The sequence below is a fragment of the Cervus canadensis genome, chromosome 2 (assembly GCF_019320065.1).
Source record: "Cervus canadensis isolate Bull #8, Minnesota chromosome 2, ASM1932006v1, whole genome shotgun sequence".
Taxonomy (NCBI): Eukaryota; Metazoa; Chordata; class Mammalia; order Artiodactyla; family Cervidae; genus Cervus; species Cervus canadensis.
Window position 1 is genome coordinate 12,647,104 of NC_057387.1, and position 27,206 is coordinate 12,674,309.

General features: G+C 42.3%; 1 protein-coding gene across 8 annotated transcripts; it reads right to left on the reverse strand.

The window, feature by feature from the left end:
- Window positions 1-2,135: 2,135 nt before the first annotated feature.
- Window positions 2,136-18,447, reverse strand: LOC122431683 (SLAM family member 9-like). 8 transcript variants are annotated; one of them, XM_043453061.1, is made up of 7 exons: window positions 18,196-18,447; window positions 16,878-16,976; window positions 12,185-12,485; window positions 6,906-7,202; window positions 5,308-5,442; window positions 5,022-5,110; window positions 2,136-3,371 (listed from the first exon to the last, which is right to left on the reverse strand). In XM_043453061.1, exons 1-7 carry the CDS (start codon window positions 18,220-18,222, stop codon window positions 3,279-3,281), a joined length of 1,041 nt encoding a protein of 346 aa, XP_043308996.1. In that variant the 5' UTR covers window positions 18,223-18,447; the 3' UTR covers window positions 2,136-3,278. The 8 variants fall into 8 exon arrangements, with proteins under 8 accessions (XP_043308996.1, XP_043308975.1, XP_043308964.1 ...); XM_043453040.1 differs by having other exon boundaries at window positions 12,185-12,562; XM_043453029.1 differs by having other exon boundaries at window positions 12,185-12,562; window positions 16,878-17,143.
- Window positions 18,448-27,206: the final 8,759 nt, after the last annotated feature.

Genomic DNA, 27,206 nt, shown 5'->3' on the forward strand with positions numbered 1-27,206 from the left:
TAGGGATTGGAATGAAAACTGACCTTTTCCAGTCCTTTGGCCACTGCTGAGTGTTCCAAATTTGCTGGCATATCGAGTGCAGCACTTTCACAGCATCATCTTTCAGGATTTGAAATAGCTCAACTGGAATTCCATCACATCCACTAGCTTTGTTTGTAGTGATGCTTTCTAAGGCTTCACATTCCAGGATGCCTGGCTCTAGGTGAGTGATCACACCATTGTGATTATCTGGGTCGTGAAGATTTTTTTTGTACAGTTCTTCTGTGTATTCTTGCCACCTCTTCTTAATATCTTCTGCTTCTGTTAGGGTCATACCATTTCGGTCCTTTATCAAAACCATCTTTGCCTGAAATGTTCCCTTGATATCTCTAATTTTCTTGAAGAGATCTCTAGTCTTTCCTATTCTGTTGTTTTCCTCTATTTCTTTGCACTGATCACTGAGGAAGGCTTTCTTATCTCTCCTGGCTATTCTTTGGAACTGTGCATTCAAATGGGTATATTTTTCCTTTTCTCCTTTGCTTTTTGCTTCTCTTCTTTTCACAGCTATTTGTAATGCCTCCTCAGACAACCATTTTGCCTTTTTGCATTTCTTTTCCTTGGGGATGGTCTTGGTCCCTGTCTCCTGTACAATGTCACGAACCTCCATCCATAGTTCATCAGGCTCTCTGTCTATCAGATCTAGTCCCTTAAATCTATTTCTCACTTCCACTGTATAGTCATAAGGGATTTGATTTATGTTATACCTGAATGGTCTAGTGGTTTTCCCTACTTTCTTCAGTTTAAGTCTGAATTTGGCAATACGGAGTTCATGATCTGAGCCACAGTCAGCTCCTGGTCTTGTTTTTGCTGACTGTATAGAGCTTCTCCATCTTTGGCTGCAAAGAATATAATCAATCTGATATTGGTGTTGACCATCTGGTGATGTCCATGTGTAGAGTCTTCTCTTGTGTTGTTGGAAGAGGGTGTTTGCTATGACCAGTGCATTCTCTTGGCAAAACTCTATTAGCCTTTGCCCTGCTTCATTCCGTACTCCAAGGCCAAATTTGCCTGTTACTCCAGGTGTTTCTTGACTTCCTACTTTTGCATTCCAGTTCCCTATAATGAAAAGGACATCTTTTTTGGGTGTTAATTCTAAAAGCTCCTGTAGGTCTTCATAGAACCATTCAACTTCAGCTTCTTCAGCATTACTGGTCGGGGCATAGGCTTGGATTACCATGATATTGAATGGTTTGCCTTTGAAACAGAGATCATTCTGTCATTTTTGAGATTGCATCCAAGTACTGCATTTCGGACTCTCTTGTTGACCCTGATGGCTATTCCATTTCTTCTAAGGGATTCCTGCCCACAGTAGTAGATATAATGGTCATCTGAGTTAAATTCACCCATTCCAGTCCATTTTAGTTCGCTGATTCCTAGAATGTCAACAATCACTCTTGCCATCTCCTGTTTGACCACTTCAAATTTGCCTTGATTCATGGACCTAACATTCCAGGTTCCTATGCAATAGTGCTCTTTACAGCATCAGACTTTGCTTCTATCACCAGTCCCATCCACAACTGGGTGTTGTTTTTGCTTTGGCTCCATCCCTTCATTCTTTCTGGAGTTATTTCTCCTCTGATCTCCAGTAGAAGACTGGACTGCAGTACACCAGGCTTCCTTGTCCCTCACCATCTCCCAGATTTGCCCAAGTTCATGTCCATTGGAGCAGTGATGCCATCCAACCATCTCATCCTCTGTTGCCCTCTTCTCCTTCTGCCTTCAGTCTTTCCCAGCATCAGGATCTTTTCCAATTGGTCAGATGTTCACATCAGGTAGCCAAACAATTGGAGCTTCAGTTTCAGCATCAAGATTCCAATGAGTATCCCAGGTTTCCATTAAGATTGACTTGTTTGCTCTCCTTGCTTTCCAAGGGATTCTCAAGGGTCTTCTACACCACCAGTTTGAAAGCATCATTTCTTTGGCACTCAGCCTTCTCTATTGCCCAGCTCGCACAACTGTACATGACTACTTGAAATACCATAGCCTTGATTATATGGACCTGTGTCACCATCATGACACCTTTGCTTTTTAACACACTGTCTAGGTTTTCCTAGTTTTCCTGCCAAGAAGCAATCGTCTTCTAATTTCATTAATTATTAGTGAAATGCAATTCAAAATGACAATGAGATATTACATCAGACACATACTAGGAAGGTTATAATCAAAAAAGTTATAAGAGTTATGTGCAGGAATCCTCCTATCTTGCTGGTGGAAATGTGAAAATGGTGAAACTGCAAGTAGAATATTTCTATAGGTAGAAAATAAGAATAAAAGAATGAGAGGAGGGTGGACTACAAAAACCATTTTGAAGAATAACTCAATGGAAGATAATGATTGGTTGGGTGTCTGGAATAATGGAGGGGGGAAAAGTCAAAATTAGTGAAATTGTGATACTCTGTAAACCCAAATCAGGCATATCACTTTACTTGAGAAGCTTAAATGTGGTGTTTAACATCTGTAAGTTTTAGTTTTCCACCTGTGCAGTGGAAATTTCTGCCTCATAGAATCATTGAATGTTTAAATGAAAAACTTATGTAAAACCTATTGAGCGAACTTTTAAATAACAATTAAAGTGGAGCTGGTTTGAAGACTGTGCTGCTGAAATCCACAACACACCTTGTAAAGAGAGGAAGAACTCTTACAAGACCCAAGAGTGAGAAGCATTCCTCTCAGAATGTTTCCTCTAAACTGAGGTCAAGATCCTTCTTCCCACGTCTCCCACATACCAAGTCCCCATTGTCCACTTAAGGGGTAATACCTCTTTAGCCACCAGATGATTCAACAATGAACTCAGTCCATATTGCAGCACCAGCATCAGAGACTAGGTCTTTGGGAGAGGAATAAATGAAGGATATTCTCATCTAATATTTCAGGATTCAGTGCCCATGTAGAGAAAGGGTAATATGTAAAATCTGGGTTCACTCAGTGTTGAATTTAAGGTTTTTGTCTGCCACCAACAGCTTGGGAATAATATTTACTGTTCTATAAAATACAGAACATGATACCTATCCTAGAGGTTCCTTGTGAGAACTAGAATAAATAATATTTGTAGAGTGCCCAAGATAAAACTTGGTCCATTATCGGCTCTGAAATTCCAGGTCCATCTCTTGTTGAGTTGAGATCACAAAGGTCAAAGTAAAAGACCAAGAGCAAGCAGAGCTGAACCAGAATTGAAGCAGGTATCTGAAGGATGTCAGCATCAGAGTGGAGGTGTCCCAAGATTCCTTTGTTTCCTCCAATTATATTATCTTCATACCCTCGCCTGTGTTCCGGATCACAGAATAGACAGTGTGGAGAGGCAACTCTTGTTCCAGACGTTGTGCACTGATACTCTAGAAGTGAAAGACAACGGATTCTCAGAGCAGATAAAGTATAAACTAGACTAAACTTGGAAAACTCAGCAGTGTCCACAGGACTGGAAAGGTCAGTTTTCATTTCAATCCCAAAGAAAGGCAATGCTAAAGAATGTTCAAATCACCATACAATTGCACTCATTTCACATACTAGCAAAGTAAAGCTCAAAATCCTTCAAGCTAAGCTTCAGCAGTACATAAACCAAGAAATTCCAGATGTACAAGCTGGATTTAGAAAAAACAGAGGAATAAGAAATCAAGTTGTCAACATGCGTTGGATCATAGAAAACACAAGGGAATTCCGAAAAACTATTTACTTCTGCTTCATTAATTACACTAAAGCCTTTGACTGTGGGGGTCTCAAAAAACTGTGGAAAAATTCTTAAAGAGTTGGGTATACCAGACCTCCTTACATGTCTCCTGAGAAACCTATATGCTGGTCAAGAAGCAACAGTTCAAACTATACTTGGAACAATGGACTAGTTCAAAATTGGGAAAGGAGTACGTCGAGGCTGTACGTTGTGAACCCACTTATTTAATTTATATGCAGAGCACTTCACACAAAAAACCAGGCTGTATGAATCACAAGATGGGATCAAGATTGCTGAGACAAATATCAACAATTTCAGATATGAAGATGACAACACCCTTATGGCAGAAAGTGAAGACGGACTGAAGTGTCTCTTGATGAAGGTGAAAGAGGAGCATGAAAAAGCTGGCTTAAAACTCAGTATTCACAAAACAAAGATCGTGGCATTGGTCCCATCATTTCAAGGTGAAGAGATGAGGGGAAAGTGGAAACAGTGACAGATTTTGTATTCTTGGGCTCCAAAATCAGTACGGGCTATGACTGCAACCATGAAATTAAAAGATGCTTGCTTCTTGAAATAAAAGCTATGACCAACCTAGATAGCATATTAAAAAGCAGAATTACTTTGCTGAAATGTATGTATAGTCAAAGCTATGGTTTTTCCAGTAGTCATGTACAGATGTAGGAGTTAACCATAAAGAAGACTGAGTGAGCACCAAATGATTGATGCTTTAGAACTGTGGTGCTGGAGAAGACTCTTGAGAATCCCTTGGACTGCAAGGAGATCCAACCAGTCAATCCTAAAGGAGATCAGTCCTGAATATTCGTTGGAAGGACTGATGCTGAAGCTGAAGCTCCAATACTTTGACCACCCTATGTGAACAGCCAACTCATTGGAAAAGACCCTGATGCTAGAAAAGATTGAGGGCAGGAGGAGAAGGGAGTGAAAGAGGATGAGATGGTTGCATGGCCTCACCAACTGAATAAGCATGAATTTGAACAAGCTTCACGAGATAGGAAAGGTTAGGGAAGCCTGGAGTGCTACAGTCCATGGGGTTGCAAAGAGTTGGATGTGACTTAGTGACTAAACAATGGACCACAAAGGAACCCACATAGAACAAATGCTGCTGACATGCACTGTTTATGGTTCCCCCTAAGTACCCAGTACCACACAGGCCTCATATATAAATTGTCCTAGTTAATGCTGTTGGTTGTTCAGAACAGTAGGACCAGAAATAGCAGTGACTAGGTTTGATAAGCACAAGTGCAGCTGCAGAGGACCTAGTAAGCCTAGGACGAGCTCAGCTCCCGCCTCTCACCTGGTACATGCCTTCTTGAAACTCTTCCTGGCTCTGCTCTGCCCAGTCGCCATCACCTTGGTTCCTGTGGTCCTCCTGCAATGCTGCTCCTGAGTCACACACATACAGAGTGGAGCTTGAATCTCAGTCTCAAAAACCTGTGCCCAGCTCCATAGTTATGACCCCAATGCCATGATCACAGAAACCAGCCCCTTTGCAAGGACAATCTCTGAGCAGCAAAATGAAGAAGAAAGGGTTTCAGTGGAAGAGAGGAGTTATCTGAGGATGAAAGAGAAGTGCAACCTACCTCTTCCATTCTCTGTGTTCCTTTCCTTCTTATATGTCTTCCAAAAGTACAGTCCAGTTCCCAGGAAGAATAGCACAACCACGACGGCCCATAGGATGCCTTCCAGGAGACCAGCAATGGTCTGTTCTTGTGAACCTGATTCCCTCACACAGAGAGAATGGAGAATGGTTAAGGGAAGACAGAATTTTAAATAACCATTGCCATAGTGAGATAGAGAGAGAACACAGGGAGAACTCTGAAGTCCTGGTTCCAGAAGTTGAAGAGTGCAGCAGGTTCATTCATAACTGAACTGAGAAAATATCAAAATCTCCCAGTCAGAGACATTGCGGTTCAATGGAGGTTTACATCTTGTACACATGTCTTCAGGGAGGGCCTTCCAGGGGAGGTGATGCATAAATTGAGTCTTAAGGGAGGAGTAGGAGTTTCCCAGATATTCAGGGTAGGCACAGCATTTCAAGAAGGAGGAACATAATGTTCACGGCATGTCTGTGTCAGATCATCAGCCCTGGGGATTGCCATCATCCCACTGTGGCAGACAGGAGGACAGAGCAGGAAAGAATTGGACAAGGAGGATAAGAGGGGATAAGAGTCTCTTTGCTAAGGGTTTGCTGAGTGTTTAATTTTATCTGAGAGTCCATAATGAGGCTGAGGCAAGGGTTATAGGGGATTTAAGTGATGCTGACATATCAGAGCCCCCCAGCAGGTCAGGTCTCCCTTGGGGAGAATGGGTTAGAAAGGTGAACTATACACCAGGTCATTCATAATTCAATGAAACTCTGAGTGTGAGGAAAGTTACCAGGATCTTTGCTTGGGACATGAATTCAAAGAAGACCAGACATGGCCTCTGCCCTCAAGGTGTTCTAATCTGCACAGGAGACAAATCCACAAACAGCATTGCTACTCAGTGTGGAGTGGCCATCGATCACTCTTTTAAAAAGATAATGTCTCTGCTGGCAGATTACGGCACCTGCAAGGCCCTCTGCCAAATGAGACTGAGGTTCCTTTTCTTCAAACGTTATTAAAAGCAGAACCATAACCAGCATGGGGCCCTGTGTAACCGTATTGATCACTCAGTTAAGATCACTGGCCTTAACTGAGAGACATCCTTCAACAGCAGTAAGTAACAAAGTGAAGGACTCTTGACTTGGGAGAGCTGGTGGTAAAGGAAATAGCATTTCCAGAGGGTCAGAAGGGGCTCTAGGCAAACAATCCAGTGTGAAACACATGAGAAGAGAGACATTGAGCCCTGAATCCTACAGGGAGACACTGTAAGTCAAGTCCCTCAGATGACACAATTGACAGAATCCAATTCACTTTTCCTAAAGATCACTCTAGACACACAATAAATGATGAATGACGTGGGGAGAGGTACTGGAAGGCTACTGCCTGGACCAATAGGGGCAAGGGGTGGAGAGGAGAGCATGGATGTGAGAGAAATTCAAAAGCAGAAGCAAATTGGTTGTGCTTCCCAGGCTCCTGTATGGGGTGACCTGGTGGAAGGTCGTGCTAATAACACAGTGGGGACAAAAGCCCAGAGCTCTCACCCCAATACACCTGAGCTCCACGAGTGCCCCTCTCCTCTGGCAGATTGCACTCACCAGGGAAACAGACTTTCCCAAAGTCTACAGTGGCAATTTTCTTGTCCACATGGTTGTTGACCACACAGGTGAGGCTGGCATTGGGCTGGCTCAGGAACAAGTTCACATGCAGGCTCCAGGAGCTGGGGGCTGGTCCTGGTGTCCCACTCCACTCCAGCTCCCTGGGAAGACCCTCACTCTCCCAGGTCACCTCCAGGTCCTCTCTGTTCCCTGGGTCCCTGCACTCCAGGGTGATATTGCACCAGTCTGGTGTGATGGATAATGACTTGACCAGGATCTCAGGAAGAAGCATGGGCTCTGGGGTAGGTGAGACAAGAGAACGAAGCATCACATGAGTGGAGAACATGGCAGTTCACGTTTTTCATCCATTATCTCGCTGAAGCTCTGGCAATATCCGTCTCAGGATTTTCCAGAAGAAACACTATTTTTCCAAAATCCAAACATACAGCAAAGACAATAAGAAAGGAAACAATTGAGGTAAATCCTATGTGATCTCAGTAGATTAGCAAGCCTTAAAATTCTCCCATAAAAAAATTGTATGATGGACTTCACCTTCCAGGACTCATTGTATGTAAGAAATTGAGATGTTTCCTTCTTTCCAGGGGAAGAAGTTGGGGAGGGAAGAACTTGACCTGGCCCAGGGCCATTGCCCTGCTTCTCCTGTTCAGATGACTCCTGGGACTGCACAGCCCTTGTGGAGTACTGACATATGGCCTGTGCTAGATGCCAAAAGTAAAGACATTTCTAAGAGATTCACTGGTAGTGACCAGGAACTACAACCCAAGTGTGGTTAGAACATGCCACTAAACTTGAAGTCCCCATAGGCAGAGAAGTTGCTGATTGACAAATCTGTTATAGATATCACATGGGGTCCTAAAGGGTTCAAAGTCATTCTCGTAGTAGATATTTCCCTATGCAACAGAAACTTTAGGGAAACAAAGAGTTGACTAAATAAGGCTCTTAAGATGCAGTATCAATTTTCTCCTACATCTACTGAGGATTTGGGAGTGAGATTTCAGGGGTCTTTGTGAGCAATTATGTCTCTGGCTGGTAAAAAGAGAGAGGACAGGGAGGACTACCTACCTATAGATTTCCAAATTGTGGTAGATACATAATGCACTAATCCCCAGAACCTCTGTTTATGTTAGGCTATTTGGCAAAGAGGATGAAGGTAACAGATGGATTAAGGGTATTTATTAACTGACCTTTAAATAGGGATTTATTCCAGAATACCTGGTTGGAACCAAGGCAATACAAGGGTCCTTAAAAGTAGAAGAAGAAAGAAGAGGAGGAGGTCAGAGGGATCAGTGTGAGAGGAAATCACCCCTCCATTGCTGGCTCTGAAGATGGACAAGTGTGACCATGAGTCAAAGAATGCTGGCAGTCATTTGTTCCTCTGGAACCTAAAGGAAGGGAGACAGTTCTGACAGCATTAAGAAATGGAGCATTTCCTGCCATATCAATAAACAAGGATGTCACAGCCACCAGTGATTCCAGCCCCCAAATATGAATTTCTGAGCTCAGAAGGGGCCGGGGAAGAACAACGCCTGTTATCTTGCAGCCTTCAGTCATTTCCCATGGTGATCCCTGAGGAGCTGGGGTGAATGGGGGGGGGGGGGAAGCCCCAGAGAGCTGAGATGAATATGAAAGGAATGACTTCAGTAGGCCCAGGTTTTTGCACCTTCCCATACATGGGAAAGTGCTAAATTCCTTGAGATATCTGGTTTTGCTTAATTACCAATAATCCTTTAATGTTCAGACTACTTGCCCCTTGTTGCAAACTTCTATATGACCTGACTCCTCCCCCTGCCTCCTCAGAGCGGTTCTCTCAGGGTTACTTGAGATGCTGTCTCTCAGGCTTGAAGTCCTGAAAATGTCTTATCAAATAAAATGTAACTCTCAACTTCTAGACTGTTAATAATTTTTTTTAAGTCAACTTGATTAGCCTAATGAGACTTCTGTCTGACTTCTGACTTCCAGAAAGATAAAATAATATTTTTGTGTCTTAAGCCACTAGTTCAGTTCAGTCACTCAGTCACGTCCGACTCTTTGCAACCCTGTGGATTGCAGTACACCAGGCTTCCCTGTCCATCACCAACTCCCAGAGCTTACTCAAACTCATGTCCATCAAATCAGTGATGCCATCCAATCATCTCATCCTCTGTCACCTCTTCTCCTCCCATCTTCAATGTTTCCCAACATCAGGGTCTTTTCCAATGAGTAAGGTCTTCCCATCAGGTGGCCAAATCCTTTGAGTTTCAGCTTCAGCAAGAGTTCTTCCAATGAATGTTCAGGATTGATTTCCTTCAGAATGGACTGGTCAGATCTCCTTGCAGTCCAAGGGACTCTCCAGAGTCTTCTCCAACCAGAGTTCAAAAGCATCAGTTCTTCAGTGCTCAACTTTATTTATAGTCTAACTCTTACATCCATACATGACTACTGGAAAAACCGTAGCTTTGACTAGATGGACCTTTGTTGGCAAAGTAATGTCTCTGCTTTTTAAAATGCTGTCTAGGTTGGTCATAGCTTTTCTTCTAAGGAGCGAGTGTCTTTTAATTTCATGGCTGCAGTCACCACATGCAGTGATTTTGGAGCCCAAAAAAATAAAGTCTCTCACTGTTTCCCCATCTATTTCCCATAAAGTGATGGGACCAGATGCCATGATCTTAGTTTTCTGAATGTTGAGTTTTAAGCTGACTTTTTCACTCTCCTCTTTCACTTTCGTCAAGAGGCTCTTTAGTTCTATTTTGCTTTCTGTCATAAGGGTGGTGTCATCTGCATATCTGAGGTTATTGATATTTCTCCCAGCAATCTTGATTCCAGCTGTGCTTCATCTAGCCCAGAATTTCTCATGATGTACTCTGCATATAAGTTAAATGAGCAGGGTGATAATATACAGCCTTGACGTACTCCTTTCCTGATTTGGAACCAGTCTGTTGTTTCATGTCCTGTAATTTGTGATTTGCGATAGAAGCGATAGATAGAGTTAATACACAAATCAAATAAACTGAGTCCTATAATGAAGAATAATTATTATAACAAATATAATGAAGAACTATGGATGGAGGATTGTAACATTGCACAGGAGGTGGTGATCAAAACCATCCCCAAGAAAAAGAAATACAAAAAGGCAAAATGGCTGTCTGAAGAAGCCTTACAAATAGCTGAGAAAAGAAGACAAGTAAATGGCAAAGGAGAAAAGCAAAGGTATATCTGAATGCAAAGTTCCAAAGAATAGCAAGGAGAGATAAGAAAGCCTTTCTAAATGATCAATGCAAAGAAATAGAGAAAAACAATACAATGGGAAAGACTAGAGATCCCTTAGAAAAAATTAGAGATACCAAGGGAACATTTCATGCAAAGATGGGCACAATAAAGGACAGAAACAGAATGGACCTAACAGAGGCAGAACTTATTAGCAAGAAGTGGAGAACTTCTTCACAGAAGAACTATACATAAAAGATCTTTATGACCCAGATCACCACGATGGTGTGATCACTCACCTAGAGCCAGACATTGTGGAGTGCAAAGTCAAGTGGGATTTAGGAAGCATCACCATGAACAAAGCTAGTGGAGGTGACAGAATTCCAACTGAGATATCTCAAGTCCTAAAACATGATCCTGTGAAAGTGCTGCACTCAATATGCCAGCATGTTTGGAAAATGCAGCAGTGGCCACAGGATTGGAAAAGGTCAATTTTCATTCCAATCCCAAAAAAAGGCAATGCCAAAGAATATTCAAACTACCACACAATTGCACTCATCTCACATACTAGCAAAGCAATGCTCAAAATTCTCCAAGCCAGGCTTTAGCAGTACATGAACTGAGAACTTTCAGAGGTTCAAACTGGATTTACAAAAGGCAGAGGAACCAGAGAAAATTGCCAACATCTGTTAGATCATAGAAAAAGCTAGAGAATTCCAGAAAAACATCATCTTCTGCTTCATTGACTACACTGAAGACTTTGACTATGTGGATCACAACAAACTGGAAAATTCTTCAAGAGATGGAAATACCAGACCACCTTACCTGCCTCCTGAGAAATCTGCATGCAAGTCAAGAAGCCACAGTTAGAACCAGACATGGAAATACAGACTGGTTCCAAATTGGGAAGGAGTGCTTCAAGACTGTATATTGTCACCCTACTTATTTAACTTATATGCAGAGTACATCATGCAAAATGCTGGGCTGGATGAAGCACAAGCTGGACTCAAGATTGCCAAGAGAAATGTCAATAACCTCGGATATGCCAATGACACCACCCTTGTGGCAGAAATCAAAGAAGAACTAAAGAGTCTCCTGCTGAAAGTGAAAGAGGAGAATGAAAAAGCTGGCTTAAAGTTCAACATTCAAAAAATGAAGATCATGGCATCCAGTTGCATGATTTCATGGCAAATAGATAGGGAAACAATGGAAACAGTGACAGACTATTTTCTCGGGCTCCAAAATCATTGCAGACAGTGACTACAGCCATGAAATTAAAAGACACTTGCTCCTTGGAAGAAAAGCTGTGACCAACCTAAACAGGATATTAATAAGCAGAGACATTACTTTGCCAGCAAAGGTCCATCTAGTAAAAGCTGTGGTTTTTCCAGTAGTCATGTATGGATGAGAAAGTTAGACCATAAATAAATTTGAGCCCTGAAGAATTGATGTTTTTGAATTGTGGTGTTGGAGAAGACTCTTGAGAGTCCCTTGAACTACAAGGAGATCCAACCAGTCAATCCTTAAGGAAATCAGTCCTGAATATTCATTGGAAGGACTGATGCTGAAGCTGAAGCTCCAATACTTTGACCACCTGATGGGAGGAAAAGACTCATTTACTCATTGGAAAAGACCCTGATTCTGGGAAAGATTGAAGGCAAGAGAGGGGGATGACAGAGGATGAGACGGTTTGATGTCATCATCAACTCGATGGACATGAATTTGAGCAAGCTCCTGGAGTTGGTGATGGACAGAAAGCCTGGCATGCTGCAGTCCTTGGGGTCACAAGAGTCAGGCACAACTCAACGACTGAATAGAACTGAACTGAGCTAATGAGAAATACATTTACCCAAATTTTCATCCTCCCTTCCCAAAACACTGAAGTGATTTTATCTCTGGTATGAATATCAGCTCTGTACACCATTTGTGGCAAACCTACCTACCCTAATTCTGAAAGAGAAAACAGGATATGAAGGCTGGTGTCTGGAAGGGATCATGAAAAATGGGGCCTATGTGAAACTCCTAGCACAAAGGCAGGAGGGAAGCCATAGGGTGCAGTGAGGAGTGTCACTCACCATAGACAGTGAGGTGGAAAACCTGGCTACTTTCTCTTCCTCCAGTGAAGCTGACTCGAGCCCTGTACTGCCCACTGTCCTCTGGGGTCAGGTTCTCAATCCTCAGGGATGTCACATTGGGCACATGGACCCTGTGCTGGTACTTCTCCTGGAGGCTGACCCAGGTTGGGGTGTCTGTTCCACGGCGGACTCGCAGCATGACTCTGTAGTTTGACTCAGGGCCAAAGCCCCATGAGACCTCCTCTGGGTCAGCTTCTTGCTTCTTGACTATATGAAACAACACGGAACCTCCTTGAATCCCCTGCATGGGAACAAATCCAGAATTCTGAACTTCAGAATCATATTTTCCAGAACTCTGGACCACTGTGCTGCAGATGCCTAGGACAATGGAGATAGGAAATGTGAGTAGTTTCTCAGTTAAGAATAAAGGAGAAAACAAGAGGATTCATCTTTTTCATTAAATCCATCCAATATACTCTTCTGATTCTTGGAATGCAAGTACAATGAATTTAAAATAATCCTGGGATCAAGTCCTGGTTCTGGTGGTGCATAAACCTTCTACAAGTTACCTAAGCTTACTAATCCACATTTTCCTTACTTGGCTGATAATGATGTGTGTGAATTATGTGAGATCATGGGTCTGAATCACATTTTCAGGTATATATTAAGTGTAAGATTGTCAGAAGGGCTTCTAAAGTGTTTCCCAAAGACCCCCCTTCCTCCTGTTCACACCGTTTTGACACCTCTTCCCCTGGAATATGGGCTGCACCTAGTGACTGGCTTCTAAGGAATAGAATACAGACACAGATGGATGTCACTCCATGATACTAGGTTATACAAGACTGTAGGGCCCCTCTTCCTTACACACACACAATTTCTCTCCTTCACTTTCTTTCTTTCTCACTCTGAGGAACCCAGCTATCATGTTGTCAGCTGCCCTAAGGAGGGGCCCACATGGCAAGGAACTGAGGGAGCCTCTGGCCAACAGCCAGGGAGGAACTGAGGCCCTCAACCCAACAGGCACGGAAACTGTCTCCCATCAGCAATTGCACAAGTGAGCTTAGAAGCATATCCTCAGATGACCCTGGGGCTGAGGACCAAGCTGAAATACTCCTAGGCCCTCACCCACAGAAACTGACTGGGTGGTATTCAAGGCACTAAGTTTGGGGGTGACAGGTTATACAATAGACACCTAATCGCAATAGACACCTAATACAAATATGAAGGCTGGTCTCCTTCCTGCTCTTTACAGGCAGTATAGTAGTCAGGAGAAAATAAACTAAGCTGTGTAAAAATGGTTATAATACCTCATGGTCTTAGAACAAGGGGTGTTTATATCCCCCACCACAGTTCCCATGAATGAGTGACAGAGAGAGGTCCTATCACACACGGAAGAGGCTCCACCTTCTTGTAGCTGCAGACATGGAGCTCACAGCATCCTCATGGGCTCCCAGCCCCACAGCAGGGAGGGGAGAGAGGAGAGTTACACAGGGGTTTCCCTGCTTCCGTCCAGAAGTAGCGAGCTCTCTGCTCTTGATTGTGGCCAGCACTGGTCACAAGGCCCTGGCTAATGGCCAGAGGCTAGAATATGAGAGGGAGCAAGTGATCACTTGGTGAGCCCTGCTGTCCCTGCCACCAAATCAACACTTCCCAGCCAGTCCCTGAGAGGTCGCAGTGGGCCTTCCTCAGACACTTTCCTGCAGAGCTGTGACCATGGGGTACATTCCCTTCAGGGCCACCTGATCCAGAGCCCATCTTCCCACTTGAGGCTTAAGTTCAAGAGACCTGATGCCGTCCTTTAAGGGACCAGGGTAGGACAGTACAGGACCAGGAAAGTGCCACAGAATGACTTTATCCTGAAAGCAAAAACAATCTCCTTCCTCCTTCAGGTCAAGATTCACCTGGGTGGGGCTCCGATTGCCCAGTTTTCTCTTCAAATCATTAAGTTCTCATCTTAAACCTGCCTCCCTCCTTCTGTTCTAATACCCATTCCTGGTCTCACTGGAAGCAGAGAATAGCTCATGCCAGCATTCATATGCACAGGTGGTTCAGATATTTTTGTATTCATTTAATCATCATATCATTTAATAAAGCCTTTCCTCAGGGTCAGGCCTTCACCACAGTCCTTTCAGCTCCTTTTGCAGAGCTATGGTCCTCATACTGAGCTTAACAACCTTTTAGTCCCAGGTCAAAAGCCTTCATGATCTATATCAGTGGGGACAGTGGTCCACGAGAGGAAACGGGATTCACTTATCCATACATCCTATCTGGCTCCTCGCAACCCCTCTTCTGTCCATTCATTCTACACCTCACTCCCCTCTGAGACCCTAGTGCAAGACTAGGTCTGCTGCAAAGGACATATTACCCTGTAGAGCAGCAGTCCCCAACCTTTCAGCACTAGGCACCAGTGTCATGGAAGACAATTTTTCCACAGACGGGGGCAGGGGGTGGTTTTGGGATGATTCAAGCACATTATATTTATTGTGCACTTTATTTCTATTATTATAATAATACATTGTGATATATATGAAATAATTGTACAGCTCACCATAATGCAGAATCAGTGGAAGCCCTGAGCTTGTTTTCCTGAGCTTGGGCAGTAATTTGAGTGATAGGGAGTGGCTGTAAATACAGATGAAGCTTCACTCGCTCACCTGCCACTTAGCTCCTGCTGTGTGGCCAAGTTCCTAACAGGCCAGGGACCAGTTCTTGTCCGTGGCCCAGGAATTGAGGGCCCCCACTGTAAAGCACACACCCTGAAATGAGAATGGACTCCCCCACACAGTTCACAGAAGGTCAGCTGAGAAGAGCTGGGCAAGACTGTGTTACCAGTCCCTCTAAACAAATCAGGACACAAACGCCATGGCCAGAAGGCCCCCATGACACAGTGCCCTATCCCTCTCTCACCAGAAACAGAATTGGCATGAAACCTGAGCTTAGAATATCACCTCTTGAACTAAGGGAAAACAAATTTCTGTTGATAAGCCACCCAGTCTGTGGCATCTTGCTTTGGCAGCCCACACAAAGTAATACACCCTACAGGTTTTAGAGAGAATATAGTCCTGCTGACACCTTGATTTTGGACTTTTGGGCTCCAGAACTACATTTCTGCTCTTTTATGCCATCCAGATTTGGGGTTCTCATGAAGAGATTAGTGCCTATATATGAAGAAGAAGATAGAGAGGTCTCTCTCTCTCATTCTCTCTCACTCTCTCCCTTTCTCTCTCTCTCTGCATGTCTATTTGTCTGCCCTTCTTATGTAATCTTTGAGCCTCAGGAAGTACAGGAGAAAAAAAAAAGAACTCTAACATATCTCTCCAGTTAAATAAAATTGAGAGAGAGAAGAAAAAGCTTACATGTTACTGTTGTCACAAAGGTACCTAGTTAAATGTGATGTAATGTCATGCAAAGCTCACTGTTATTTCAAGACATCTGTTTACAAATGTTTTCGAGGTGGTGCTGGTGGTAAAGAACTGGCCTGCCAATGCAGGAGACATAAGAGATGTGGGTTCAATCCCTGGGTCAGGAAGATCCCTGGAGGAGGGCATGGCAATCCACTCCAATATTAGTGCCTGGAGAATCCCATGGACAGAGAAGCCTGAAGGGCTACAGTCCACAGGGTCACAAAGAGTTGCATACAACTGAAACAACTTAGAATGAACTTTTACAAATGCTCTCTAACCCACTGAATTTTATATAACTCCAACGAGTTCATATAATGACTGGGATCTGTGTGTGTCAGTCAGTCAGTTGCGTCCAACTCTTTGCAACCCCGTGGACTGTAGCCTGCCAGGTTCCTCTGTCCATGGGGATTCTCCAGGCAAGAATACTGATCACCATGCCCTCCTTCAGAGATTCTTCCCAGCCCAGGGATCAAACCTGCACCTCTTACATCTCCTGCGGGTTCTTTACCCACTAAGCCACCTGGAAAGCCTCTAAAACCAAAAATCAAAACAATAAAACCTTTCCAAACTTTTTCAGAATTGATACTTCACTGTCATTATATTCTCATCAGTTTTTATTTAATTTCATTACAAACACATAGTCTCTGAGGAAGTCATAAATGAGAAATACAGCTTTCTCATGACAGTCTTTCTTTAAGTTCCCTTTTTGCTTAATTCCCAGTCCTCTCTGCTTCACCCTCCTTTCTTTCTTCTCCAAGTTCACCCCCTCCTGGAACCCACTTAGCAGTTTGCTGTTCCTTCCATGGTTTCTTCATTCTTATACAGCATGTGGCTATACAGACACCCTTAAATTTTGCAGGCTGCTCCTCACTTTACAAAATTAGAATTTTACTGTATTCAACATCCTGCATTGGCCCAAGAAAACTAGACCCCATTTGCTTCCTCCAGTTCAGATACATGGTTTTAGGTCTGCCCCTTCTCCATGGGATAATGGCAGAGGCTGTTACATCCCTCTGTCCGGTCAGGGGAGTCTTGTTCCTTTGGGGAGCACTCCTTTGGTCCCCAGAAGCTGCTTCTGTATCTCTCTATTCCTCTCCCCAAGTAGCTCCAGGCTGTCTTGGTTTCCCTGTTATTGAAGCAGTAGTGTCCTCATCTCCCTAGCAAAGAATCCCTTACACTAGCCAAGGCTGCCTCCACTCAGAGTTCCCAGCCTCAACACAACCTAAGACATCAGAGAGAGAAGGGTCCCTGAATCTTGCCCCCCACCACAAAGAGCCCAGGCTACTCACTGAGGAGGAGGCTGGTGAGTCCCAGGAGCCGGGCAGCCCAGCAGAGGTGGGGGTCTTCTGAGAAGGGCTCCATCTCAGGCTGCCTGCCAGCCTATGCAGCTACAGAGGAAACATTTAGGAGGAGCAGCAAGCGAGCGGGAAAGGCTTCACTCCTACGAGTTCTTGAGCTCTTCCCCACCCCAAGGGTGGGGCTACCAAGTTAGTTCTGGATGCCAGCTCTCAGGGATAGAATAAGCCATTCAGATGTTTCATATCATCCCCAGAACCTACAATAGGACCTCAATAAACTATTGCAGAAAAATATATAAACAACTCCACTTTATGATATACCTGTACTGTAGGCAAGGTGCCCCATTCCTGTGGTCATGCTAGTTTGGTGATTGCACACTCCTTACCCCTACCCCCATTATAATCCCTTTCCTAGTTTCCCCTGGTTAACAGCTCAGCCCAGGCAGCCTTGGTCACTAATATCAACCTGTGGTCCAGCACAGAACTATTACACTACAGCACCACACTATTATAGCCAGGGTGGGCAAGACATCTTCTTCTTTACACCATTTAGTGAGATAAACTTCCTTTTTGATTTTCTGTGAACTTCAACTATCTGTTGCTTAAGTAAGAAGCCATTACTAAAAGAAAATAAAGATCGTTGTTAAAAGTGTCGCGTTCCCACATGCCCAGTACAAATATTGGCATTTATCTATTGCTTGCACTCTTCTGGTTTTCTTAGTTGTCACTAGTACCAGTTATCCTGCCGACACACAGGACAAAGCCAGACCCCACAGTCTCTGATAGGCTCTTGTCTGCATCACACCCACAACTTCCCTTTCATCCTTTGCCAGCCCTGCTCCTGCTATCATGGAGGGGCAGGCGTGGATATCTACACTCCTCCTGTCCACAGCCTCAGCTGCCTCAGACTCACCACCACCTACTGAGGCTCCCGCTCTGGTGTCTTCTCCCCAGACTGAATACCTCACACCTGAGAACTGTCATGCCCCACATACCACAGGAGAAGCCCCATCTACATAACTCCTGATCCATGCCTATGCCCACTGAAGCTTTCTCCTCAGCTGCCCAGGCCTCAATGCTGCATCCACAAAACTGGCCCCACAATCATGCACTCAAGGTACTCAGGGCACGGTGCACTAAACCCATTTCCTGGATGTGAAAACTAAGATCAAGAGTGGCTGCATGACCTGCACAAAGTCACAAAGTGAATCACAGGTAAGGTCTGGATTCTTGGCAACCAACTCTAGGAAAAAAATTCCCCACATCACAGTCACTGTCCCATCCCTCTCTATGGCCTCAAACAACTCACAGGAGTCCGTTTTGTGCTTGCTCCCATAAATTGCTCTGCAACATCTCAGACAAGAGAATATCCAGCACTGGCTCATTTCCTCCAACCCAATCTACTAATGAGGAAATTATTTAAAAAGATGATCTGTGAGTCCTGTGGTCAGAAATTTCTGAATGCAGTCAAAATCCAGGCAGTTCATCTACTGGTCATTCTCAGGGTGAAGAGGAACGAGTCTGGTATTTCCTCCTCCCCCAAGTCCCTACCCCTGTAGTGAGCAATCTTTGTGTGAGACATGTCTGGCTTTGAAAATCATTTGCTTAAGTGGGTTGAGGAGGAGGAGCCTAGAGAGAGAAAACCAGCAATGTGTTACAGGCCACGGACGCTGGGAGAGAGCCAGACAGTAGACTTTATATGCTAGAAAAACACCTAGAACTTTTAAAAAGTCGAGGTATCCTATCTCACATTCAACATACTAACCATCCTGTACTAGGGCATAACACATAAACAAGCACACAAACCAACTGCAGAAACTTTGTGAAGAGTTTACTAAACACAAACACTTGGTGCCAGGAATCTTTGGGGAATTAAAGGAAATAAGACCTGGATCGACACAATGCGTGTGTGTGTCAGGAAGGTCAGATAGGAGGTAAGTGTAGAGTCAAGTGATATGAAGAGTCCAGGAAACAGAGATCTGAGAGATGACTAGGAGAAATTAAGCCTCTGAGAACACACAGAAATTGTCAGGAAATCTGGATGTCCAAGGGACTTGATGGGGGGTCATAGCTATCTTATTTGAATTCCAAAAAGCAAATTATCCCAATAGAGAGCTGAGTTATATGAAGAATGCACTTACTGAATATCTATTCTTTTCTCTCTCTCTCTCTCTCTTTTTCATTTATTTATATTAGTTGGAGGCTAATTACTTTACAATATTGTAGTGGTTTTTGCCATACATTGATATGAATCAGCCATGGATTTACATGTGTTCCCCATCCTGAATCCCCCTCCCACATCCCTCCCCATCCCATCCCTCTGGGTCATCCTAGTGCACCAGCCCTGAGCACTTGTCTCATGCATCAAACCGGGACTGGCGATCTGTTTCACAATTGATAATATACATGTTTCGATGCTATTCTCTCAGATCATCCCACCCTCACCTTCTCCCACATAGTCCAAAAGTCTGTTCTATACATCTGTGTCTCTTTTTCTGTTTTGCATATAGGGTTATCGTTACCATCTTTCTAAATTCCATATATATGCATTAGTATACTGTATTGGTGTTTTTCTTTCTGGCTTACTTCACTCTGTATAATGGGCTCCAGTTTCATCCACCTCATTAGAACTGATTCAAATGTATTGAATATCTATCCTACGTGTTCTTTCAATTAATCTAAAATATATGCTTAATCAAATCCTCATAACATGGTATTATCTAAACATTACATGCATCTATTGAAGGATCATCCTGAAATTACAAAGAGATTAAATAACTTTCTCAAGGTTGTGTTGTGTTTTTTTTTTTTTTAATTTTAGGGTTTTTTTTTCATTTATTTTTATTAGTTAGAGGCTAATTTATTAATTAGAGGCTAATTACTTTACAAATATTGTAGTGGTTTTTGCCATACATTGACATGAATCAGCCATGGATTTACATGTGTTCCCCATCCCAAACCCCTCTCCCACCTCCCTCACCATCCTATCCCTCTGGGTCATCCCAGTGCACCAGCCCCAAGCACTTGTCTCATGCATCCAACCTGGACTAGCGATCTGTTTCACACTTGATAATATACATGTTTCAATGCTGTGTTTTAAGTAACTGACAAGATGCTCACAAACTTCAACATTAGCCCAGCTATGGACTTGCTCAGGAGAATGTAGTTTCTGAGGAACTGAAGTCATGACTGTGAAAGGCCTGAGGAGATAGAGGTTGACTCTTTCCTTATGTGGGAGGAACATGCAGTTCTGGGAGAAATGTTAGGTAGCCTAGGTAAAGGGAAATTTGGGGGAAAGGATCTAATTAGTCTTTTCCACAGTCACCCTTCCTAGGTGAAAGACAAGAGTCACCAAGCCAGCCATGCATGGTTTACCACAGAGTAGCTGAGAAGCCCCAGAGCTGGGCTGAAGGGAGAAGCAGACAGCAGCAGGTGCAGACTAGCCATCACTATTCCTCCTCTTCTCTTCCTTTATAACAGAATTAATAATTTTCCAGTTAAAAATTGTATTTAATATTTTAATAAAAAATAAACAGCACTAAAATTTTTTAAAGTATTAAGATGATGATGGGTGGTTTCAATGAGTCATTGAGGGAAAAGTAGGTAAATACTGAGCAACAATAGCCATAATTAGAAAACAATAAATAATTCAACATGCACGTTAAAATATGAAAGGTATAAAATCTCAGAGTAAGAAAATTCTCTCCTTTATAAAAGAAATGAGAAAAATGGCTTCCCTTGTAGATCAATTTTTCAGAACTCTGGAAAATAACTATGACACACAGTAGTCTGATGGGGCATTTATTCAAGAAAAACAACAGAATCCCAATAAGAACAGGAAGTTTTGTGGTGTTTTAACTTTCTTTATGCTCTCAAGTAGCACAGTTCACCTGGAAAAGAATAGCCTGTATTCCTGGTGAACACCAGAGACCTTGCAACCACCAGAGAGAGCCAATTCAGAGTTTTATTCTCAATAAATTTGTCATGATTTGACATACCTGTTGGCACTCCTGAAGATCCCACCTCAAAAACATCTGTATTTGCCCTAACAAGGGGTATTCCTTTGAGCTGCCCAAAGTGTTGAATAACAGTTAATGCAAACTATAGACTAATTAAAGTCTTATAAGGGAAAACTGGGAAGGGGAGGAGAGTTTGAACAGAGCCAGAGATCAAATTGCCAATATTTGTTGGATCATGGAGAAAGCAAAGGAATTCAGAAAAAAACATCTGTCTTTGATTCATTGACTATACTAAAGCCTTTGACTGTGTGGATCACAACAAACTGTAGAAAAATCTTAAATTAATGGGAGTACCAGATCACCTTACTTGTCTCCTTAGAAACACGTGTGTGAGTCAAAAAGCAACAGTTAGAACCAGACATGGAACAACTGACTGGTTCAAAATTGGGAAAGGAGTACAATAAAATTCTATATTGTCACCCTGCTCCTTTAACTTCTGAGCAGAGTATACCATGTGAAATCCCAGGCTGGATGAATCACAAGCTGGAATCAAGATTGCCAGGAGAAATATCAACAACCTCAGATATGCAGATGATACCACTCTAATGGCAGAAGTTGAAGAGGAGCTAAAGAGCTTCTGATGGAGATGAAAGAGAAGAGTGAATAAGTTGGCTTAAAACTCAACATTCAAAAAGCTAAGATCTTTGCATCCGCTCCCATCTTTTCATGGCAAATAGATGAGGAAAAAGTGGAAACAGTGGCAGATTTTATTTTCTTGGGCTTCAAAATCACTGAGACGGTGACTGCAGCCATGAAATTGAAAGACGCTTGCTCCTTGGAAGAAAAACTGTAGCAAAAATAGACACCATATTAAAAGGCAGAGACATCATTTTGCCAAAAAGGTTCCTATAGTCAAAGCTATGGTTTTTCCAGTAGTCATGTACAGATGTAAGAGTTGAACCAGAAAGAAGACTGAGTGCTAAAGAATTGATGTTTTTGAACTGTGGTGCTGGAGAAGACTCTTGGAAGTCAACTGGACTCCAAAGAGATCAAACCAGTCAATTGTAAAGGAAATCAACCGTAAAGAAAGAAGAGAAAACGAAAGGAGAGGAGGCAGGACAGGATTTGCGCCCCTGGGGAGCTGGAGTGTAGGAGAGGTTCCTGCACCCAGGGAAGCCCACTCACTGATGGGGAAATCAGTTGGGATGGAAGAGGAGCATCTGAAGCTATTGAAGGAGGATGAAACAGCTGATCTGTGGCAGAGAGAAGAGAGTGAGACCTACAGATGATCTGTGCCATAGCCCTGTATACACAAGACTTGGGGGTGTGTTTGCCAGTTCACAGTGGGGGCTGAAAGCTGGAACATGGGGATTGGAGACCAAACTCAGGAGGAAGATTGCTATTGACTGTGAGGAGACAGCCTGAGGGGATGAAAGGGAGGAAATTTACAACCAGGAATGCTTGTGGAAGAAACCCAGAAGTGCCACAGAAGCCAGGCACCACTGTTGAGTGACATCACATGCAGGGGGTGGAGCCATCATTGCAGCCCCACTCTCCCTACATGATAGCGCCTGGCCCACCAGGTGCTAGGAAAAGCCCCCACCATGTCTGGCCCTCTGGTGCTGGCTGCCAGGATCTAGGAAAGTCTTCTACTAGGACCAGATCTCTTGCACCCATGGCTGCTGGTTTTCCTGCACACCTATTGCCACCGAGGCCCCCATTACTAAAGGAGTCATGCCACCTCTGCACCTTGTCCTTACCAAAGCAGACTGCTCCAGGGCCGTCTTGGGAGCAGACTCCTGTGGTTGGGCCTCATACACAGGTGGGATTAAAACCAGAGCTGAGCCCCAGGGGTGGAGTGACTAAGGAAGAGGAACAAAAATCTTTCAGTGAAGTGGAACAAGCCACAGCTTAAATTCCCGAGATCACCTTGGTAAAGCTTACATCCTTGGTATATCTGAATAGACAATAAGTGCTCCCACAAAGGAAACCAATCTAGCTCTAGCAGCTGTGGGTTTTGGGCACTAGTACATGTGGGAATAGGGCCAGGTCCAAGCTCCCCTCACAGAGTACATAGGGAGTCCAGAGACCTATCTAGAGGTTTTGAATGGCCTCCTGGGGAGGCAAAGGTTGGCTGTGACTCACGGTGGGGACAGAATACTGACAGCTAAGACACTAGGAAAACATAATTACTGCCTTTTTGTGTTTTGTTTTGCTCTGTTGTTGTTGTTTATAATTATTTGTTTTTAGTTTTAGTTTTTTTTAATTTTTAATATATTTTTTAAATTTTTTATATTTCTATTTCAATGTTACTTTTTAGTTGTTCTGTGTTTTCCTTTGTTTTTTTCTCTCTTTTGTTCTACTTTGTTTCTTTGTCCTAATTGTATCTGTTATTGTTGTTTAGTTACTAAGTGGTATCTGACTCTTTAAGTCCCCATGGACTGTAGCCCATTAGGCTCATCTATCCATGGGATTTCCCAGGCAAGAATACTGGAGTGAGTTGCCATTTCCCTCTCCTGGGGATCTTCCTGACCCAGGGGTCTTCTGCATTGCAGGCAGATTCTTTACTGTTGTGCCACCAGGGAAGCCCCTATCTCATTTTGTTTTTCTAAATTATTTTTCTGTTTGTTTTGTTTTGTTTGCTTTTTCCTTCAGTTTGCATTCTGTTTGCATTTTGTTTTTTACTTTGATTTTGTTAGATTTGTTTTTAATTGTTTGATTTCACTTTGGGATTTTCATTTTTGTTTCTTATTTTGAATGTGCATCTGTTTCTTTGGGGCTTTTTTGCTTTTGTTTTTACCATTTGTCTGGGGTATTGTTTGTCTGTTTGTTTTTAATCATTGCTGTTTGCTTGTTTTTGTCTTTGCTACTTCCCTCGGGTTTTGTTTGTTTGTTTTCATCTCATCCTTTTTTAATTTTCTTTTTTCCCTTTTTTGCCAAGGTGTGCAACTTGCAGATTCTTGGTTCCCAGGCCAGGGGTTGGGTCTAAGCCTCTGGGGTGGAAGCACTGAGTCCAAAACACTGAAACACTAGAGAATTTCAAGCCAAGAGAATTTTAACTTATGAGAGCTCTCCCAGAGGTCTCCATCTCAATTTCAAGACCTGGGTCCACTCAACTACCTGCAGGCACAGTGCTAAATGTCCCATGTTATCAACAAGCAAGACAGGACAGAAACACACAAATCAGCAGACAGGCTGCTTAAAGTTGTACTAAGTCCACAGACACCCCCAAAACACACCCCTTGATGTCACCCTGCCCATGAGAGGGGAAAGATTCTATTTCAACCACCAGAACACAAGTTCCTATCCCTCTCATCAAGACCTACACAAGCCACTGAACAAACCTCACCCACAGGAGACAGATACAAGAAGCAAAAAGAATTACTATCCTGTAGCCTGTGGAATGGAGAACTCAAACACAGTAAGTTAAACAAAATTAGAAGACAGAGAAATATGTTGCAGATGAAGGAACAAGGTAAGAACCCACAAGACCAAATAAATGAAGAGGAGCTAGGCAACTCACCTGAAAACGAATTCAAAGTACTGATAGTAAAGATGATCCAAAATCTTGGAAATGGAATGGAGAAAATATAAAAACATTTAACAAGGATTTAGACAAACTAAAGAACAAACTATCAGAGATGAAGAACACAGTAACTGAAATTGAAAATACACTAGAAGTAATCAATAGCAGAATAACTGAGGCAGAAGAATGAATGAGATTAATAAAATGGTGGATACATAGAATGGTGAAAATAACTGCCTCAGAGCAGAATAAGGAGAAAATAATGAAAAGAATTGAAGTCAACCTCAGAGACATCTGGGATAACATTACATGGACCAACATTCAAATTATAGAGGTCCTGGAAGACAAAGTGAAAGTGTCTGAGAAAATATTTCAAGAGACTATAGTAGAAAACTTCCCCAACGTGAGAAAGAGACTAGCTAATCAAGTCCAGGAAGTGCAGAGAGTTCCATATAAGGTAAACCCAAGGAGAAACATGCTGAGGCACATATTAATCAAACTGTCAAAAATTAAATACAAAGGAAAAAATGTTAAAAGCAGCAAGGGAAATCAACAAACAAATTACAGGAGAATCCCCATAAGGTAATCAACTAATATTTCAGCAGAAACTCTACAGGCCAAAAATAAGTGGCAGAATATATTTAGAGTGATAAAGAGGAAAGCCTACAACCAAGATTACTCCACCCAACTGAGTTCTCATCCAAATTTGACAGAAAAATCAACAGCCTTACAGACAAGCAAAAGCTAAGAGGATTCAGCACCTTTACAACAATGCTAAAAGAACTTCTCTAGGTAGGAAACACAAGAGAAGAAAAACAGCAACAGCAAAAACAACAAAAACCCAAGGCAATTAAGGAACATACATATTGATAGTTACCTTACGTGTAAATGGATTAAATGCTCCAATCAAAATAAATCTACCTAAAGAAACAAAGACCTATATATAAAAAACTATAAAACACTGATGAAAGAAATCAAAAAAGACACAAATAAGTGGAGAAATATATAGTGTTCATGGATCAGAAGAATCAATATAGTGAAAATGAGTATACTACCCAAAGGAATCTATAGATTCAATGCAATCCCTATCAAACTACCAACGGTATTTTTCAGAGAACTAGAACAAATAATTTCACAGTTTGTATGGAAATACAAAAAACCTCAAGTAGCCAAAGCAATCTTGAGAAAGAAGAATGGAACTGGAGGAATCAAGCTGCCTGACTTCAGTCTCTACTACAGAGCCACGGTCATCAAGACAGTGTGGTACTGGCACAAAGACAGAAATATAGATCAATGGAACAGAATAGAAAGCCCAGAGATAAATCCACGCACCTATGGACACCTTATCTTTGACAAAGGAGGCAAGAATATACAGTGGAGAACAGATAACCTCTTTAACAAGTGGTGCTGGGAAAACAGGTCAATCACTTGTAAAAGAATGAAACTAGAACACTTTCTAACACCATGCACAAAAATAAACTCAAAATGGATTAAAGATCTAAGTGTAAGACCAGAAACTATAAAACTCCTAGAGGAAAACATAGGCAAAACACTCCCTGACATAAACCACAGCAGGATCCTCTATGACCCACCTCCCAGAATATTGGAAATAAAAGCAAAAATAAGCAAATGGGACCTAATTAAAATTAAAACCTTCTGCATAACAAAGGAAACTATAAGTAAGGTGAAAAGACAGCCCTCATATTGGGAGAAAATAATAGCAAATGAAGCAATGGACAAAGAATTAATCTCAAAAATATACAAGCAACTCCTGCAACTCAATTCAAGAAAAATAAAGGACCCAATCAACTGAGCCAAAGTTGCGGGATATAAAATTAACACACAGAAATCCCTTGCATTCCTATATACTAACAATGAGAAAACAGAAAGAGAAATTAAGGAAACAATACCATTCACCATTGCAACAAAAAGAATAAAATACTTAGGAGTATATCTACCTAAAGAAACAAAAGACCTATACATAGAAAACTATAAAACACTGATGAAAGAAATCAAAGAGGACACAAACAGATGGAGAAACATACCGTGTTCATGGATTGGAAGAATCAATATTGTCAAAATGGCTATTCTACCCAAAGCAATCTATAGATTCAATGCAATCCCTATCAAGCTACCAACGGTATTTTTCACAGAACTAGACCAAAGAATTTCACAATTTGTATGGAAATACAAAAAACCTCGAATAGCCAAAGTAATCTTGAGAAAGAAGAATGGAACTGGAGGAATCAACCTGCCTGACTTCAGACTCTACTACAAAGCCACAGTCATCAAGACAGTATGGTACTGGCACAAAGACAGAAATATAGATCAATGGAACAGAATAGAAAGCCCAGAGATAAATCCACGAACCTATGGACACCTTATCTTTGACAAAGGAGGCAAGGATATACAATGGAAAAAAGACAACCTCTTTAACAAGTGGTGCTGGGAAAACTGGTCAACCACTTGTAAAAGAATGAAACTAGAACACTTTCTAACACCATACACAAAAATAAACTCAAAATGGATTAAAGATCTAAATGTAAGACCAGAAACTATAAAACTCCTAGAGGAGAACATAGGCAAAACACTCTCCGACATAAATCACAGCAAGATCCTCTATGACCCACCTCCCAGAATATTGGAAATAAAAGCAAAACTAAACAAATGGGACCTAATGAAACTTAAAAGCTTTTGCACTACAAAGGAAACTATAAGTAAGGTGAAAAGACAGCCCTCAGATTGGGAGAAAATAATAGCAAATGAAGAAACAGACAAAGGATTAATCTCAAAAATATACAAGCAACTCCTGCAGCTCAATTCCAGAAAAATAAA